At 43.2% G+C, this 18,919-nt stretch overlaps 1 protein-coding gene across 1 annotated transcript; it reads right to left on the reverse strand.

Annotated features, from left to right (window-relative positions):
• On the reverse strand, nucleotides 1-18,492 carry Aldh9a1 (aldehyde dehydrogenase 9 family member A1). Its single transcript, XM_048421126.3, has 11 exons — nucleotides 18,257-18,492; nucleotides 17,343-17,488; nucleotides 15,667-15,796; nucleotides 14,401-14,535; nucleotides 13,264-13,460; nucleotides 12,496-12,636; nucleotides 8,193-8,381; nucleotides 7,888-7,975; nucleotides 4,497-4,638; nucleotides 2,500-2,612; nucleotides 1-909 (listed from the first exon to the last, which is right to left on the reverse strand). The coding sequence occupies exons 1-11, from the start codon at nucleotides 18,435-18,437 to the stop codon at nucleotides 815-817; spliced, it is 1,557 nt and encodes a 518-aa protein (XP_048277083.2). The 5' UTR covers nucleotides 18,438-18,492; the 3' UTR covers nucleotides 1-814.
• Nucleotides 18,493-18,919: the final 427 nt, after the last annotated feature.

The following is an 18,919-nucleotide window of genomic DNA, read 5'->3' on the forward strand; positions in this document are numbered from 1 at the left end:
TCAGCTTTTGCAAAAGATTTTATTACAATGCATGTATGATATAGGGGAGGGGCACACCACCTTCATGTGGATCTGAGTACAGAATCATCAGGCTTCTATGGTAAGACCTTACCCACTGAGCTGTCTTGCTAGCCAAAAGGGACGTACCTTTTTAAATGTCAATGGATCACTTTTTCCATAAGTATTATGACTTTTCTGGCTCCAGATAAAAGCTTTAAGAATTTTTTTTTAAAGGATTTATTTATTAATTATGTATACAGCATCTGCCTGCATGTATCCCTGCTGGCCAGATGAGGGCACCAGATCTCATTATAGATAGTTGTGAGCCACCATGTGGTTGCTGGGAATTGAACTCAGGACCTTAGGAAGGACAGTCAGTGCTCTTGACCTCTGAGCCATCTCTCAACCTCCCCTCCCCCCAAATTTTTTTAACTGTCAATGAACAAAGAAAATGTGTACTGATTCATCAGAAACCCAAGAAAGAAGGCATCTTTAGAGCAAACTAGAAAGTTGCCATTGTTGGTGGGACAGACGTGTGAGTAGAGCTGTGGCCTGCCTTCTGAGTGGTGTACTGCTGGCGTGTACAGACCTCGCAAGGACTCCCAGGAAGAACAAGTCCCCTGGCTGCTATCTGAAAGGCACTTGCGCACATTTTCAATTGGGAAGGGTAACTGCAAGATGGAGGACAATACTGACCCCAGCCTCTCATCCTGAGTGGCCCAAAACCTGCATGTAAGAGACTATTCAGTTATACTGCTGTCAAGGCAGCCAGCTTGTTCCACAGCCTGGCCACCTGAACGGGATTCACAGGTTTTCAAAAAGGTGACTCCACTTCACCCATCTCCACATACACCGTCTTCAGCTGTGAATAGTACTCAATGGTCACACGGCCATTCTCTCTGCCAAATCCTGAAAAGACAAGGCGGGGTCAGGGTGAGTTGGTCACTACAGTGGTTTGAAAAGTCACACACTACTCCAAATTCAAGCTCGGCTGGTCCGGGTGGGAAGCCCATTCTCAAACCAGGTACTTTTGTGGAGCTGGGGCAAGCGGATGTTAGGACAGGGAAGTAACACAGCCTTGTTTCAGAGCATGAGTCCTGACGTCAGGTGCCTACTGCTCTGGGTGAACATCTGAAAAATGTTCAGTCTCTTTATGTTAAAGTCAGACGCTCAGCCTACCAAGCACAAAGCCCTGGGTTCCATCCCTAGTAGCACACAGTCTGGGCAGAGTATTACCCGCCTGTAATCCCACTTTACACAGACAAGGGCCTGGTCAAGTCTGCTCCACTACCCCATAAGCTCTAGATACAGGAGACTGTGTTCTCCCTTCCCCACCCCAGCCCAGCCCTGAAGAAAAAAAAAAAAAAAAAAAGGCAGCGCGTTAAAAGTGCCTCTAAAGCAATCCACCTGACAGCCCTGGAAAGCAGTGTTCATTTACAAGTTGACTAACAAAGTTTATCAATCTTTTAAATATGCAAAGAGCAGGCTTCCGGTTCCTTGATTACTTAATACCCTCAAGCACTGCCCAACACCTAATGAATAATGTGTAAAAAAGACGGCACGCCAGGCTTGGGCTTTGTGTTGTATCCTGGTCCAACCCATGGCTAGCTAAACCTACAGGCACTCCGCAGATGTAGCCATCTCTCATCACACATGTCCACTGTCGCGCTACTCAAAAGGAATGGAAACCCTAAGGCCTAAGTCCTATCCTAGAAGTGAGTCATTAATGAAATAGCACCTTGACTTCTACCTGCATCATGCACGTGTCCAGCTCCTTCGTGTACCACACACTGGATGTCGTTGAGGAGCACGAGGATAACACTGAATATCAGGTAAGACTCGACACCCACCATCACTTCAGTGTTCATAATATTAAGGTGGCCAAAGACTATGGGTTAGACTCTGAAACTGTGTTCAAACCAATTTTTAGTTTAAATGAAAAAAGTATGGGAAATAAATGAATACAGGTACCAGAATACAAAGAAAGAACCTCAAAGTGGTGGCTATATCCCTGTGCCTCAAACCCCTGAAACACCAGAACACATATGGGGGTCACAAATAAATGAGCAGTAGCTTAGAGGGCTCTGGTGCCATCCAGAACAGAGATGATGGCTAGAATTGTGGCAAATTAGGAGACTTCATAAATTTGGGACCCAAAGAGAAAACCCATTAATATAAGCTTTCTGGAATGACTTTAGAAGCCCCTAAGCCCCATGGGCATACCTGATGTGGAACCCCTGCAGGAGTGTTTAATGCTCAGAGCAATCAATCCAACACTAAAGAAAAGGTAATGCGACCCACAAGACACGTCATGAGATGTAGATCAGCCATTCACACACCATGTTACACAGGAGAACTTCAGGGCAATGTCGGTCTGCATTCCAGTGAGGCTGGGGAGGACTGAGTCTGTCTCCTCAGGCTATGCCAGTCACAGGCTGAGGAACACTGGTGTGGCAGCATTGGCTACAGTGGCTGGCTTGTGCATTCCCACCTCCTCACCTGATTTCTTATATCCACCGAAGGGCAACTCCACTGGGCTGACATTGTAGTTGTTAATGTAGCACGTTCCCGCCTGAAGGTCGGCCGCCACCCTGTGAGCCCGCTGGATGTCCCTGGGAGGGAAAAGACAGCGCTGGTTATTCACAGCTCAAGCTAACTTCACAGGAAACCTCGGAGCGTAAATTGGAAGGGTCCTGAAATCCTGCCAAACTCTTGTTTCTTCAATCTGTTTAAAACCCTTTCATCGCCCAGGCAAAAGATGACCCAGATTTTTTTTTAAAAAAATCACTACAATAAGCAGCAACAAGAGTGCTGCTACTCAGCGGTGTGGAACAACTACACCACCTCACAAGTGACGAAGGTGGAACCCTTACACGGCACACAAGCATGTACTTTCATAGAACACAGGTCTGAAAACTATAAAACCATCAGAAGTACAGAAATAATTCTCTATGGTCCCAGATTAGGCAAAGCCTCCTTAAATATAATTCTCAAAGTAATAGACAAAAGCAAAAGCAAAATCCACAAAAACCAAATCCACAGTGGAATGACCTCATACCCAGGAGAATGGCTGAAACTGAAACATGCCAATGACGGCTGGCGCAGGTATGGAGAAATTAGAGCCTTTTATTTCGTGTGAGTGTTTGTGGGCATGTGTGCCGTAGCACATGTGTGGAGGCCAGAGGACAACTCTGAGTCACCTCAAGGCCTGCCTGGGCTACAGAACAATGTCATGGTCATCTTTGACAACATAGAGCACATAACTCAAAATAAAAAGTGGAAAAAAAAAAGGGCTGGTAATGCTGGAGATATACAGCTCAGTGTAGGATGCTTGGTTAGTATTGCCAAGGTCCTAGGTTTAATCCTTAGTACCCCAACACACATACACACACACACACACACACACACAGAGAGAGAGAGAGAGAGAGAGAGAGAGAGAGAGAGAGAGAGAGAGAGAGAGACAGCACTTAGCCCACTCAGTCTCCAAATCAGAAAAGCAGAGTCCCAATCTTTTTGTCAGGGCCCAAAGGGAAGCAATCACATGAGGACTAGCTTCAAAGCACTTCCATGGAAGGAAATCTCAGGCCTTTCTTCCTAGGTATCTGACCACAAGGCAGCACTTGACCTTGGTACCACAAATGCTCTGCAGCTCTCAGTGAAGCCTTAGAAAACCACCTTCCCAAGGCCAGTGATTAAAGAGTTTGCACATGACCTGGAGATTTACAGTTCTTTCCTTTATCTTTTTGTTTTGTTTTCTTGTACTGTAGTCTCACTATGTAGCCCAGGCTGGTCTCAAACTAATGGCCCACCTGCCTCTGACTGCTGGGGTTATAGGCACATACCACCACATCCAGATTGCTGGGGTTATAGGTACGTACCACCAAATCCAGATTGTTTTGAAAGAAGTTTTACAACAAATCATTTTTATCTCTATTATAGTGGTTAACATTTATGTACAAATATATTTATGATGGTAACACAATATTTAAAATTGGAGCAACATCATAAACATGCAACACACTAACAAAGTCTATGTGGGTTACAATGCCAACCTGTTAGGAGCTATTACACTGCATTAAAAATGTTGTATTTGAAGAACAATGTTCAGTATCCATACAGTTAAAAGTCTTCTAAATTCCTTGATGTGAATGTTTTCAATATCTAGTCCAAAGCTTTACATAGGTCGGAATCTTAAATATTCAATGAAAGAATAAAGCCAGAACTTTCATTAATAAAGTTCAGCTTAAACTCCATAGCAATGTAGTTGGCCATTAATGAAAAACTATAAAATGCAGCTTTGGCATTTTCTGAATTAAAAAGAAGCAAACAGGGCTGGGGTGTAGCTCAGTTTGGTCTTCAGCATCATGAAAGAAACAGACAGAGATGCTGATGGCTCTGAAGACAACAAAGTAAGAAGGAGTAAGAATGATTGCAGACCCAAGAAGACACCATAACCCTTTCCTTCCAAGATGCTGTGGGTGTCTTGATCCACATACCTGGTAAAGACGCCAGCTGCTAGTCCAAAAGTGGTATCATTGGCCCGCTCCAGAACCTCAGCTTCAGTTTTAAATGGTAAAATGGACATGACTGGTCCAAAGATCTCTTCTCTCACACAGGTCATGTCATCTCTGCAATTAGCTACCAACATTCAAAATGAAACCAATGGCAGTGAGGGGAGCATAATCTCATATTAGACATTACCTGTCCTAACAGTGAAACACATAGCTCTAGAGAGGACATAGCAACCATGAATATTAATTAGACCTTCCTTTTGCATGGCAATTTGGTAATACATATTAGAGAGTCATCCTGTATAATTCTGAAACCACTTTTTAAAATTCCTAAGGAAGTATCCAGTGAGTTAAACAAATTTACTTCCAAAGATCTTCACCACAGTATTACTTACAAAGCAGAAAGCCACAAACTAAACATTCAAATAAGAAATAATCACACAAACTAGACACATCTTAATGAACTTTTATAAAGCGTCTAAAAGCAATGTTTTTGAAGAAAACATTAAATAGATGTTCATAAAATACTCAACTGAAAATGACCCAAAAATGCACCAACCACATTTCTATTAAAATGTTACACAAACACACACACACAATATATATATATATATATACACACACGTACATACATACACATGTATATACACACACTTTATATACGTATAAATAGTGTGTATACTGTGACAAAGTATATGTGTGTATACATGTATATATATATATATACACACACACATACTATATATATATAGTCACATTTTGTTAAATGTAACTCCTATATAATTACAACTAGAAGCAATGCTATAGAGGAAATGAAGAGGTTGGAAAGATGGCTCAGTGGCTCAAGGGTGCACTGCTTTTGCAGAAGACCCAAGTTTGTTTCCCAGCACCCACATCAGGCAGCTCACACCTCCTGTAACTCCAGCTCCTGGGAACCCAATGCCCTCCCCCAGCCTCCACAGGCACTCCATATCCACATGCTGCATGCATAAATGCACACACAAAAATATTTTTAAGAAAATGCAACATAAAACAAATTTAAAATAAATGAAGGTATATTTGCTTTGTTAAAAATGCATTTAAATATTTCTAAAAATGACTAATTCCCTAAAATTATTCAGTTCACACTTGACATTTGAATTCTGCCGTTAGAACTGAGAAGCACCAGTACCAAGCCCCAGTGAGCCTCAAAAGGAGGGAGCACACACCTGCACTGTTTAGCAACGCTGCACAGGAACGGTCTTGAGCAGCTGCACAGGTTAATGACGTGTTTTGGAGTACTGTCAGACACCCTGGCTCATTATAACCAGAGTCTAAGAAATAGCTCCGTCTAAAATAATTCACGGGCTTACAAAGATTCCAGTTCTAAAATCTCTTCAGAAGTGGGGGGAGTGGAGGGAGGGGAGACTGCAGTTGGGATGTATTATATGAGAGAATAAATTTTTAAAAAAAAAAGGAAAAAAATCTCTTCAGAGGCAGGTTAGTTGTTGCCCTGCACACAGCAGACTGTATCAGTGCACTAGAGATGCCTGGATTCCAAGGATAAGTCATAGATTGCATTCCCAGATAACTGGCTGTGTTCTTGGCTCTGTTCTAAGTCTTTGAAAATTAATAATCCACGCATAAGTTTTATTTTAATTACTCAAAACAATTATCCGATCCTCTTTGAAAAGTTTCTGTCATCTTACAAAAGCCTAGTTATACAAATGGCTCTGTGGGCCCTGAGCTTTACGCTGGAGAGCTGGACGGGATGGGATGGGTATGAAAGGCAGCAGCATGCTGTCTGAAACACAGAGCGGTCCTTAAGTCTTGAGCAAGTCAGACTGAGGCTCTAAATTAGTTCTAAACTTCCTAGTGCAAAAAGGTGAACTGTGGGTCTGTTACAATGCACATCTCTAGGCCCCAAGCTCTAAGATTGACAGTCAGACAGCAAAAATCTGTTTTAGCAGGTTTTCTAAGTTACATATACTTTAAAACGCAAGCTAGCTTTCAGTATCACAAGAATAAAGGGTTGGCTCCCTCCTCTTTTGTTGTGGGGACTCCTTTAGCCAATAGCCTTTAAGATACTGGAACACTCTGGGCGTGGCTACATGTACTATATAAACAGATGTAGAAACGGTGTAGCCCCCTTGGCTGCTGGATTCAGTTTCTGTTCCCTGCTCATGCAGAGGACTGCTGATCTGTGAGTCTACCCCTAAATAAAGAGACCTTTATTATACTCCATTCTGAGCTAGTGTGGGACGGCTTTATTATAATCCTCCACACTCTTTGCCTGGCTTCACAATCTGCATAAAGTCTAATTGTGAAGTACTTGTTCATGATAGAAAGTCTATAATATTCAGAAATACACAAAATGTAATGAAAGGAGCCTTAACCCCAGCATACAGAGAACTCATTAATATGGTCTCACCATGTATACTCCATTCCTTCCTTTGCTTCAGGTTCTTCAACAGATTCAGAATATCATCATATATTCTATCGTCTAACCCATATATTTCACTTAACAACATATAAGCTTGCCCTATTTGTTACTCATTCAATTACAACTAACCTAATCCATGGTATGGATGTTAGGCTCATAGCTTTTCAATACCAGTGGTGATTTCTTTAGGCTAAAGGTTAACACCACTACCAACAGGGTCACGGGCTTGGAATTAGTTTAATTGCTAATATAAGTAAGATTTATAGGTACTGCTTAAAGCCTATAAACCAAACAATATTTGTATGAAATATCCTAACAAAAAACTGTAAATGAGACTAATTAAAGCAGGGTTTAGCTAGGTGTGGTAGTGTTCGCCTTTATTTAACCCAGCACTCAGGAGGCAGCGAGAGTCAACCTCTGTTAAGTTCAAGCCAACATGGCCTACGTAGAGTGTTCTAGGTCAGACAGCAACACACAGTGAGATGCAAGCAGGTTTGACAGGATGCCCATGTATACTTGACTGTTCAAACTACAGTTTGAAGAGTGAAAAGATGTTATAAAACTTACTAAAGTTACGCCTGAAAAATGGATTCTGTTATATTGATATATTACAGTTCAAAGGAAAAGCATGTTTTACATTATTGAGGAGCTCAATACTTTTTTTTTAAAATCAAACATATATTGGGCTTTTTTTTAAAGCTTATTCCAAGAACAAATGTCTCCAGTACATATGGTTGTATGTACCCAGTACATAAACCAATATACATGATTGTCCCAGCTTAGAGGTACCTACGGAGCTTCAAAAGTAATGAAGTAGTACTACTTCTTAAACCTGGATAGTGGAATCATTAAATTGCCAACGCTTACTCTATGGCATTACATAGTTCATAAATATTCATTTCTAACTATCTACTATTTAATTCAAGTCATTTAAAAGCGAACAAGAAGACATACTTAAAATGCAAGGTGTCATGTAATATCCATGTTTTAATTTAGGATCCGTTGGTTCATACGGCTCTCCACCATATAGCACAGTAGCACCCTAAGTGAAAAAGAAAAGGCAGGCATCTTCTGTATTGAACACACAACCCCATATGTGTTCCCACAAGGACAAAGGTAGCCCGAGCAAAGGCACACAGCATTTACCCTCCCAAAGCAGAACACTCATGGATACTAACCACCAATGTAAATGCAAAAAAGAGCATGGGGCAAGGAGTCATGACGTAACCCGACCCTTCCAGCTCCCATTCATTTCTCACCTCCTCCTTTGCTGACTTTATAAACCCAAGGACCCGTTCCAGATGTGGGCCATTGATGAGTGGGCCCATCCTCGTATCTTCCAGAAGGGGGTCTCCAATTCTTATGTTTTGAGTCTGCTTCACGACTTCTTTTGTAAATTTGTCAATAATTTCCTTTTGCACAAACACTCTAGTTCCATTACAACAAACCTAAAAGAAAAAAAAAAAACATCAATCGTGTGGGAAATGAAAAAAAATGAGGAAAAAAACATGTAAAAATTTTTCATGGGTCATGACCCCCTTTTTTTAATGTTTTATTTTATATATACTGATGCTTTGTCTGCATGTCGGTCTGTGTGCCATGTGTGTGCCTGGTACCTGTGGAGGCCAGAAGAGGGCATTAGGTTTCCTAGACCTGGAGTCACAGATGATTCTGAGCTACCATGTGGGTGCTACGAATCAAACCCAGGTCCTCTATAAGAGCAGTCAATGCTCTTAACTGCTGAGTCATCTCTCCAGCCCTATAACACATTTTTTTAAAGAATATTTTCATTTTTAAAAACTTCCCAAAGTAATTAGGAAGGCTCAGTTATATGATTGTGGACACACATCTCACAGGAATAATCTGCTCTTTAATAGAAAAGTTAATCCTTACTATGCTGAAATTGTCTTAAGACCATTTATGGCCCACAGGATCAGAGCCCTCGCTTACCCCCCTGCAGTACCGGCTGCTCACTCTGGTTGTTCCTGAGGAGTGGGAGGTGAAGGTGGGTTAAAAATAAAACAGGTAAAGAGCTGTAGTCTTGAGCCTAATTTTAAAAACTGAACATTTCAGTTAGTATTATCTCTAAAACTAAACAATTACTACTTACTCGTTCTTACAGGAACGAACATGAATATTGTTCAAACACCATACACACATATAGAAGGACACAGAATGAAGTCCCAGAAATAGAATATTCCTATGAAGTTAAATGACATGATTTCCAGAATATAGTAAGGGGGAAAAAATGGTGCTTCTAACCTGATACAAAGTAAGCAGAGGAAAAAATAAATATACAAATATCTGGTCATTTTGTTCAAAGAGCAGAATGGGAAATGGTGAGAACAGGAAGAGATGGGAATGGGCAGAGGAATGAGGAAAAGTTCCAGTTCTGAGTGAGGCTCTTTAAAAAACAGTCTAATATTTGGAACTATGATCATGTCTTGCCTGATCAAAACAGATTTTAAAAATCTTTAAAGGACAGAGGAAAAGACACCTCAAATGAAACACAAACAGAAACCAAAGAACCCACTATTCAAACTGAACATTGTAACCATAACGTGTCAACAGAAGTTTCTGTCCCACAGCCATTCAGATCCAAATAAACACACAGGTTTATATTAATTATACACTGTTTGTTCTATTTGCTCAGGCTTATTATTAAACTACCTCTTACAATTCAAATTAACCCATAATTCTTATCTATGTTTAGCCACGTGGCTTTTCTCTATAAGGCATTCGTATCTTACTTCCTCTGTGTCTGGCTTGTGACTACCTCTTCCCAGAATTCTTAGTCTGGTCATCCCACCTATACTTTCTTCCTGGCCAATCAATGTCTTATTAAACTAATGAGTGACAAATCTTTACAGTGTACAAGAGCATTATCCCACGGGATTTCCTCCTTTCTTCTTTTCAAAGCAAAAACTCTGAATCTAATCTTTGCTTAGTTTTTTTCCTGACCATTATCAATAACAACTTGTAACCAACACTCTAAACAAAGACAAATGTCCACAATCCATATTTTTGGGAATGTGGGCATGGTTTTCTAAGCTACTTCCTGCTGATTAGGGATGCTGATAATCTTATGGAGACTCAAAAGAAAATTTAGGATTATGGTCAAGTTCTGTCTGGAGTATTCTGTGAGGCTGGATCATCTCAGCTAGCAGTCTTGGGCTGTTCTGGATGTAGAACTCAGAGAAAACTACAAAGGAGGCATCTGAAACACTGGATCAGCAGGGACAATAGAACAGACCTACATAACTTCTGAACAGAGCATTAGGCTGTACCAAAAAAAAAGGCTAGGTAGCGGTGGCGCACACTTTAGTCCAGCACGAGAGGCAGAGGCAGGAGATTCTCTGACTTAAGAGGCAAGCCTGGTCTACAAAGAGTTCCAGGACAGTCAGGGCTACACATAGGAAAACCTGTCTCAAAACAAAACAAACAAACAAACAAAAAACCACAGGTGAGCCATCTCTCCCACCTTTGTTATTATTTCTCTAAACTGTACATGTTTATGTGGTACAGTATGATCATTTGGTACATGTATCAAGCTAAACAATGGGTACAAGCAGGAATAATTGGAGTAGTTAGCATTGTTTCCATTGTGAGTTATTTTGTGAGGTCTCTGGGTAGCCCAGGCTGTCCTTGACTTCCCAGCTTCCCAAGTGCTTGCTGGGGTCACAGGCATGTGCAGCATGCCTGGTTTTAACTCTTTGATCTGAGTAACTTCTTTGATTTCTGGCACGTTGAGGTATTCTAGACCTATCTCATTCTTTTTCCACCTGAACTCTGGAATTGGCCATTTGTCTAGGCAGCCCTGGTTTCAATAAGTGCAAAGTGAGACCTAGAAACCAAACTTTAGGGCTAGGGATGTAGCTCAGTGGTAGAACGCTTACCTGCTGGTTTTGGGGGTTTTGTTGTTGTTGCTTTTGTTTTGTTTTTGTTTTTGTTTTGGTTTGGTTTGGTTTGGTTTTTGGTTTTTTGAGACAGGGTTTCTCTGTAGCTTTGGAGCCTGTCCTGGAACTAGCTCTTGTAGACCAGGCTTGGCCTTGAACTCAAAAGATTCGCCTGCCTCTGCCTCCCAAGTGCTGGGATTAAAGGTGTGCTCTACCACCACCTGGCTTACCTGCCATTTTTTGAGATCCCAAGTTTAACCCCTAGTACTGCCAAGAAGGAAAAAAACCTACCAAGATCTCAGTGTCAGGCTCTTGACTACTACTGTGTCCATGTTGCTCATAATTCTCAGACCAGGGCTAGGGAATGCACGTCTGTGTGTATGTGAGACACTTTGTTTTGTTTTTCTTTTTCTTTTTTTAAGATAGGGTTTCTCTAAGTAAGAGCTCTAGCTGTCCTAAACTAGCTCTGTAGACCACACTGGCCTTGAACTCAAAGAGATTCACTTGTCCCTACCTGCTGGGATTAAAGCCAATAAATTAACACTCATAAAGTACTAATCACATTATGCTTATGTAAAAGAATGTGTTTTTGAGGGGCTGTGCTACAGTATTTGATAGTTAGGGACCTTGTGTCTGAAGGGGAAGGACCCCCCCATGTCCACATACTATGTTAAACTCTGCTGAAACATAACTGAGCCATAGAAAAAAGCCCCCAGGCTCAGCTAATGACTCTGCAAAATTTAGCTGGGCCATAGAAGGAACGTTCCCCCAGCCCAGCCGATGCTAAAACAGGGTATCTATGGGTTGCAGACTCGCTGACTAGGCTGAGGAGAGGGAGTACCCCAGCCCCAAGGCATTCTATCAAAACTGTCAACTTGCTGCAGGATTCTCTTCTAGCTTTGTGGTTTTTCGGGGAAATTTGGGAAAAGACATGGGGCCATTCCCGGGGTGAGCTAAGCCCGCCAATTTGAGAACCAATGAAATGCTTGTTGCTATGCAGCCTCTTGTGTAATTCTTAAATCCCTATAAATACATAATGTGCCTTCAGCCTGGCATGCTCAGTAACTTGGTTGCTGTAGCATCCATAGGCGCCTGTGTAAATAAACTGCTTCTTGCTCTTGCATCCAGTGAACTGGTTCTTGGACAGAGGGTTCCAAGTGAGACCCCCTGACATTTGGGGTCTTTCAGTGTCTATAACTTGCTCTCAGATAGTTCAAGAGGACATTGCTTCTGTATTATGTATATAAACAAATTGAGAGAACAGTAAGTTCAGGAAGACATTGCTACTGTATGATGTATATAAACAGACTGAAAGAATGGTAAAGTACTCCTCAACCTGTGGGTCATGGCCCCTTTGGCAAACCTCTATCTCCAAAAATATTTACATTGTGATTCATAACAGTAGCAAAAATTATAGCTATAAAGTAACAATGAAAATCATCTTATGGTTGTGGGCCACCACAACAGGAAGAATCGTATTAATGGGTCGCAACTTTAAGAAGGTTGAGGACCACCGTATTAGAGGGATCTGGTTTAGAGATATACAGAACTGTTGGTACTATTTGTCTACAACTACCCTGTAATTCTCAGTGTGTCTAGAATGTCGGCATGCTGCCAGGGGGAGAGGCAGGGATTCCTTCCTAGTCCTTCCAGGAAGAGTTCATACCTGGCCTTGTGTGAGGAAGTTGGCCACCAATGCCCCCTTCACAGCGTCCTCCAGGTCACAGTCTGAGAAGATGATTAGAGGAGATTTGCCTCCAAGTTCCAAAGTGACAGGTTTGATTCCTTTAGCGGACATTTCCATGATCTACAGAATCAAAAACAAGGCACCCGGAAGTTTAACATAAATTAGCCTGCATGCTAGGTCAACTCAACCTGAACCTACCAGGTTATCTTTGTCTGACAGGGGTCATAACCTGTCCTCACGTACACTGGGCTCTTCATACACTTAGAATATTCTTTGGTAAATGTTTCCAAGAATTTACAGAATGTCACATAACACCCTGAAACAGGAGTTCATTTAAAACATATTGACAATTCACAGGATTCTTGCAGCCAGGAATTCTTTTTGCATTCTTATATTTAGGGCTATTTAAAACTTGGAACACAAATCCAGGTCAAAGTAACAAACCTGAAGTAACCTGAGAGAATATGCCTTCTTCTATACAATACAGTTAACTCAAACAGAGCACAGTGCAGCCCAGGCCCCAATTCTTCACACACATCGTCTCCTGAAGCAGGCGAAAATTTCTACCCGACCTGGGCTACCACAATCCACTCACACATGCCCTCTTTCCCCTGTCACGTGCACAGAAGAGTAGAATTTCCTGGCCCATTCCCAACATAAACTCAAAATCTGCAAAATAAACAGTGGGCAGGACTAGCTTTGCCAGACTTCGTCATTTGTGTTGAACAATACTGGTGTTGTCTGTACCTTCATGCCAGTAGGCACACTTCCAGTGAAGGAGACTTTGGCCACATCGCGATGCTGACACAGAAACTGGCCTGTAGCAGCCCCACCTTGCACCACATTGAAGAGTCCAGGAGGTGCGCCTGCCTTGGTATAAATCTCAGCCAGGAGCAAAGCAGACACAGGTGTGAAAGGAGAAGGCTTAAAGATCATGGCGTTACCTGTAGAAAAGCAAATGCTCCTCTTAGACAAGACTAGACAATTCCAACTGGTTACTGGTCTTCCAAATTCACCAACGACGTTATTAATTCTAGAAATATCTGAGACTGAAACGATGACCCATTGGTTAAGAGCACTTGCTGCTCTGTCAGGGAGTCTGAGATCAGTTTCCAGTGCACAAAGGATGGCATAGAGCCAGCTGTAACTACAGATCCAGAGAATCTAGCACCTTCTTCTGGTCTCTGCAAGTATTAGTGGTACACATGGTATACTATATACCATCTATCTATCTACCTACCTATCTATCCATGCAGGCAAACACTCATACATAAAAAAACTAATAAATCTAAAATTATTTTTTAAAAAAGGACATACCTTGTTTCCCCACCTCATGTATCAAGGTCTTTGCACACGGGTCATCCTATTTAAAGCTTGCAATTTCAATGTGAAGTAGGGATAATCAGTCTCATAAAAGTTAAAACTGAAGACCAAAAACTTTCATTTCCTTTCATTCCAACACTAGAAGGCTGAATCAAAAGGATAGCCTAGCCAGTGGTGGAAACACCTGTAATCCCAGTACTCGAAAGACAGAGGCAGGCAGATCTCTATGAGTTCGAGGCCAGCCTGGTCTACAGAGTGAGTTCCAGGACACCCAAGGCTACACAGAGAAACCCTGTCTCGAAAACCACCTCCTCCCACCCCCCAAAAAGGATAGCCTAGAATACACAGCCAGTTCCTATGTCAGAAACAAACTGAACAGATGCAAAATAGAAACCCCAAGACATGACCTGTGTGTGTGTGTGCAACCTCAACTTTAATTCCTTCAGGTACAAGGCAAGGCATAAATAGACCCACATCCTCTGAGACTGACTGCCCCGAGGCAGCTCTTTCTGTCTGAGTGGGGGGCAGAAGGCTCACTGTGGAGGCGTGACTTATTCTTACCACATGCCAAAGCAGGAGCAGACTTCCAACAGGCAATCTGGAAGGGGTAGTTCCATGCTCCTATCCCCACACACACCCCAAGTGGCTCTCTTCTGGTGTAGCCGAAGGACCCATTTGGGAGCTGGACATGCTCTCCTAGGGGTAAAACAGAATAAGAAATGATGCAAGTCTATGCTCGCCACAATTTCACTAGCACGAGATCATTCTAGTTAACTCTCAAAGACTCTTCTGTGGGGGCTGGAGAGATGGCTCAGCATTGAAGAGCACTGGCTGCTCTTCCAAAGGACCCAGGTTCAGGTTTCAGCCCCACGTGATGGCTCCCAACCATCTGTTAATTCCAGTTCCTGGGGATCCTATACACTCTTTTGGCCTCTGCAGATACCAGACATGCAAGCAGTATAGACACACATTCAGGTAAAAGACCCATACACATATAATTTTAAAAATAAAAACAAGCCAAGTATGGTAGAGCACGCCTTTAATCCCAGCACTGAAGAAACAGAGACAGGTGGGTCTCTGTGAGTTCAAGGCCAGCCTGGTCTATGTAGCAAATTCCATGCAAGCAAATCAAGGCTATATAATAAGACCCCATTTCAAAAATAAATATTTAAAAACAAACAAAACAAACTCTCCTAAGTGCTACTGGGTAACTTAGACAAATATGGAAATGAGGGACGACTCGGCAGCAGAGAAGTCTAAAGACCCTAGAACCCTGGACCGCTCACTTACCACATGTGGCTCAGGTGGGCTCTACCACCCATTCAATATGAACTGCTGTAAACATTTGTTTGAGACATGTTTCATTTACCTCAGGCTAGCCTCAAATCCACTATGTAGCTGAGGATGCCCTTAACCTTCGGTACTAGGATTACAAGTGAGAAGTGGGCATCACCACACTCAGGAATATGTGATATCTGGAACTGGACCCAGGGCTCCACGCATACCAGGCAAGCACTCCAACTTAGCTACATTCCTGGCCTGAACTGGATAACAATGGTAAGCATCATGCGGACTCTTACAAACCACTGCTTCGAACCATTTGGTCTAAAGTTCAGGTTTTAACACTGGATGCTTTCATGTACTATCACATTGAATCCTTAAAACAATCCAAGAAATTGTTACTATCTCCACCTTAGCTAAGGAATGATAAACTAACATAAGCCACCCAAGTAGGTAACAATCAACTTAAGACTTTGCCCTTCACCACCAGACTCTGCTCTTCTGCCCTCAGATCAGATGGTCACCTAAGGCCACGCCAGGGCTCACCTGCCATGGATGCAGCCAGGCCTGCATAGTATTCCAGGCACTGCCACGAAGTGTCAATATCCAGGCGGGCCTCAAATATGGACTTCCCATTGTTGATTGTCTCCATGGTGGCAATTGCATCCTTTTGTTCCTTGGGGGAAAACAGAAGAGGAGATTTAATTCATATTATGATGTTTCAACGTGGCCAGTGCTTAAAAAGAAATGTGTCACTCAAGTTCCGAGCCTAGAAAAGGCTGGCACTTGTGAGGAACCTCGGCAGAATAAGGGTGCTGGACTGGGAGACAAACACCTGCTGTCCTCCTTCCAGGTCATCGGGGGACAAAAATGGAGACCACTTCAGTATAAGTTAGAAAATGGAAGTTTTAAGAACGAGTATGAGTATGGATAAATGAGAACATGTATGTGAGCATATATTCTGACATTTCTACAGGGCCCAGGTTATCTGAGCACAGAACACAGGCATGCTAACTGAAGGGCAAAGACCTTGGGAGAGACTGCATGCCCCCTAGAGAGACCTTTGGAGCTATAATTTCTTGCTCCTAGAGGCATTTGCTTATCTTCCAGGGTAATAATAACCACAGTGGCTCTTCCCTCTCAGTCCCAGAGACTTGCTTGATGAGCAATTAATTTCAACAGAACAGGATGAGAAGACGTAGGTGAAGTCTTCTGCTACCCTAATGCCCCCGTAGTAAAAACCCCTGCACCTACAAGCCGCTACAGAGTGCTGAATTAAGACTTATTCTCTGATCTCCAAAGCTCCGTGTGTTCTATTAGAATACATGTGTGCACTGATACCATTGTATACATACAGATATTTGGTTATACATATAAACACACATTCTTGCAAAAAAGGTTAACTCTCAGACCCTTCAAGGTTTCTCACAGCATACTTATGACAAAAAAGAAAAAGAAACCCGACATTCCCAAAGATAGAATTCACGTTCTGATGGACATCACTCTTTGAATCTTCAGGTTTTGGTATCTGTGACTCTGAACTCTTCTCAAGCAATTAAGGTAGAAAATAAACCTGAAAGATAGGCTTAAACATCAACAGGAAGAAAAATAAAAAAGAAATAAGTAAGATCCTTGGCTGGAGAGATGGCTGAGTCCCTAAAGCTCCTGCTGTGTAAGCATGAGGACCTGAGTTCAAATCCCCAGCACCCCAGAGCCATAGCCCCAGCACTAAGGAGGCAGAGCAGGCATATCCTGGAGCTCACTGACGAGCCAGTCCAGCCAAAATGATGAACTCTTGATAGTGTCTGACAGACACTATCTCAAAAATAAGGTGGACAGAGACCAAGGAAGACACCCCATCTCAACCTCTTCACACAATTGTACATACATACGCATATATCCACACAATCATGTACACATACTACACAAATAAATACACCTTTAAATAAAAAATAATTTAAATTAAAAAGCAAGTAAGCTATCAAGAGCACATGATAATTCAAGACAAATGTGGGGGGGGGGCATACCCAGGAAGCTGTTCAGGAGCCAAGGTCCCAGGGAGCCCTCTAGACGTGTGCTTTACATACCAAGTTGAGCACGGGGATGCATGTTTCTCCATTTCACACGAGCTATCCCAACCTGAAGCTGCATCGATGTTAACTGCAACCACCCTCAGAGCAGTGCGAGAGGAGATGGCTCAGAAGGAAAGCGCTGATACACACCTTTATCAGCCGGGCAGCCTCTAAAAGGACTTGGCCACGCTCCATGCCAGATTTCTTTCTCCATATTTCAAAGGCAGCCTTTGCACTTTTAACAGCCAAATGTACTTCAGTTTCTCCTGAACACTGTAAAGTAGCTATCACTCGGCCTAGAGAGAAGCAGAAAGTCCGTTTTATCTCAAGCGGTTGCAAAACACATTTGAATTGTTTCTATCAGCCTTCTCTGGAGGATCCCTGTGACCATGATCTCATTTCGTTCTTAATTTTGTGACCAGGAATTCCTTTCGAATCCAATAAAGTTCCAAGTAGTAAACAACACACATGCAGGCAAAACACTCAACACATATTTTAAAAATAAAAACAAGCCAAGTATGGTGGCACACGCCTTTAATCCCAGTACTCAGGAAGCAGAGTCAGGCGGTTCTCTGTCTGTGAGTTCAAGGCCAGCCCGGTCTACAGAGTTCCAGGACTCGCTCCACAGCTACTGAGAAACCCTGTCTCAAAAAACAAAAAGAAAAAAATTAAAAATAAACAAAACAAACTCTCCGAAGTGCTACTGGGTAACTTAGAGACTCTCTCTCTCTCTCTCTCTCTCTCTCTCTCCATATATATATGGAATAGAGGAGATAACTCAGCAGAGGAGAAATCTGAGAACTCTAGAACCCTGGACTGCTCACTTATCACGAGGCTCGGTGGGCTCTACCAACCATTCGTTAAGAACTGCTGTAAACATTTAAGATAGAGTTCATTTGCCCCAGCTCCCACTTTCCCACGAGCCTCCGCAGCACTCTGTGCTCCACATTGCGGCCGTGCAAATCCAGCATCCCTTTGCGGAGTGCTCGGAAGAAGGACAAGGGGCAGCAGACTCAGTGCACAGGGCCAGGAGAGCCCACTCCACCCGCGCCCAGCCCGGTTACCGGTGGCAGGCTCGAAGGCCTTCTCCGTGCCGCTGCTGTCCACGGGCTCCACACGGGCCCCGTCGCGGTAGTTGAGCGGATCCAACTGGACAAAGGTGCCAGTGCTCATGGCGGTAACCGCTGCAAGCCCGGGAGTGCGGAAGAGCGACGTCAGCCCTGAGCTGACTGCACGGAGAAACATCTGCTGAGTGCGCAGCTCAGAGAGAAGACCCACTATTTTACGCGCGGGGAGGGCGGAGCGGAGGCGCGGACCGGTGAGAGGCGGGGTAGCGGAGGGGCGGGGCCTATAGAAGGAGGGGATCCTGGGCGAATTTGGACCGCGAGGGGGCGGGGCCTTGGGGAAGCCTGGCCGTGAGTGGGCGGGCATGGGGCGAGCAAGGAATGCCCGGAAGAGCCTGCTGGGAGGAAGGGGCAGTGGGAGGGGCGAGACCGTGCGTAGGCGGGCCACGAGGGGGCGTGGCTAGGGGGAGTATCTTAGGCCCAACCAGCATAGTTAAAGGAAGGGATAAAGAGGAATATAACTTGATCACCTTCCCATCTCTAGGCCTCCCAAGGAGAAAGTCTTTGAGAACCCACCTTGTCATCTATGGCCATTCTTAACCCCAATCCCCAAGCATTCTGGTGTCAGGTTCTGTATTGTTAAGGGCTCAGTTTCCCATTAGT

The sequence above is a fragment of the Myodes glareolus genome, chromosome 5, assembly GCF_982192425.1.
Source record: "Myodes glareolus chromosome 5, mMyoGla1.1, whole genome shotgun sequence".
In the NCBI taxonomy this organism is placed as follows: domain Eukaryota; kingdom Metazoa; phylum Chordata; class Mammalia; order Rodentia; family Cricetidae; genus Myodes; species Myodes glareolus.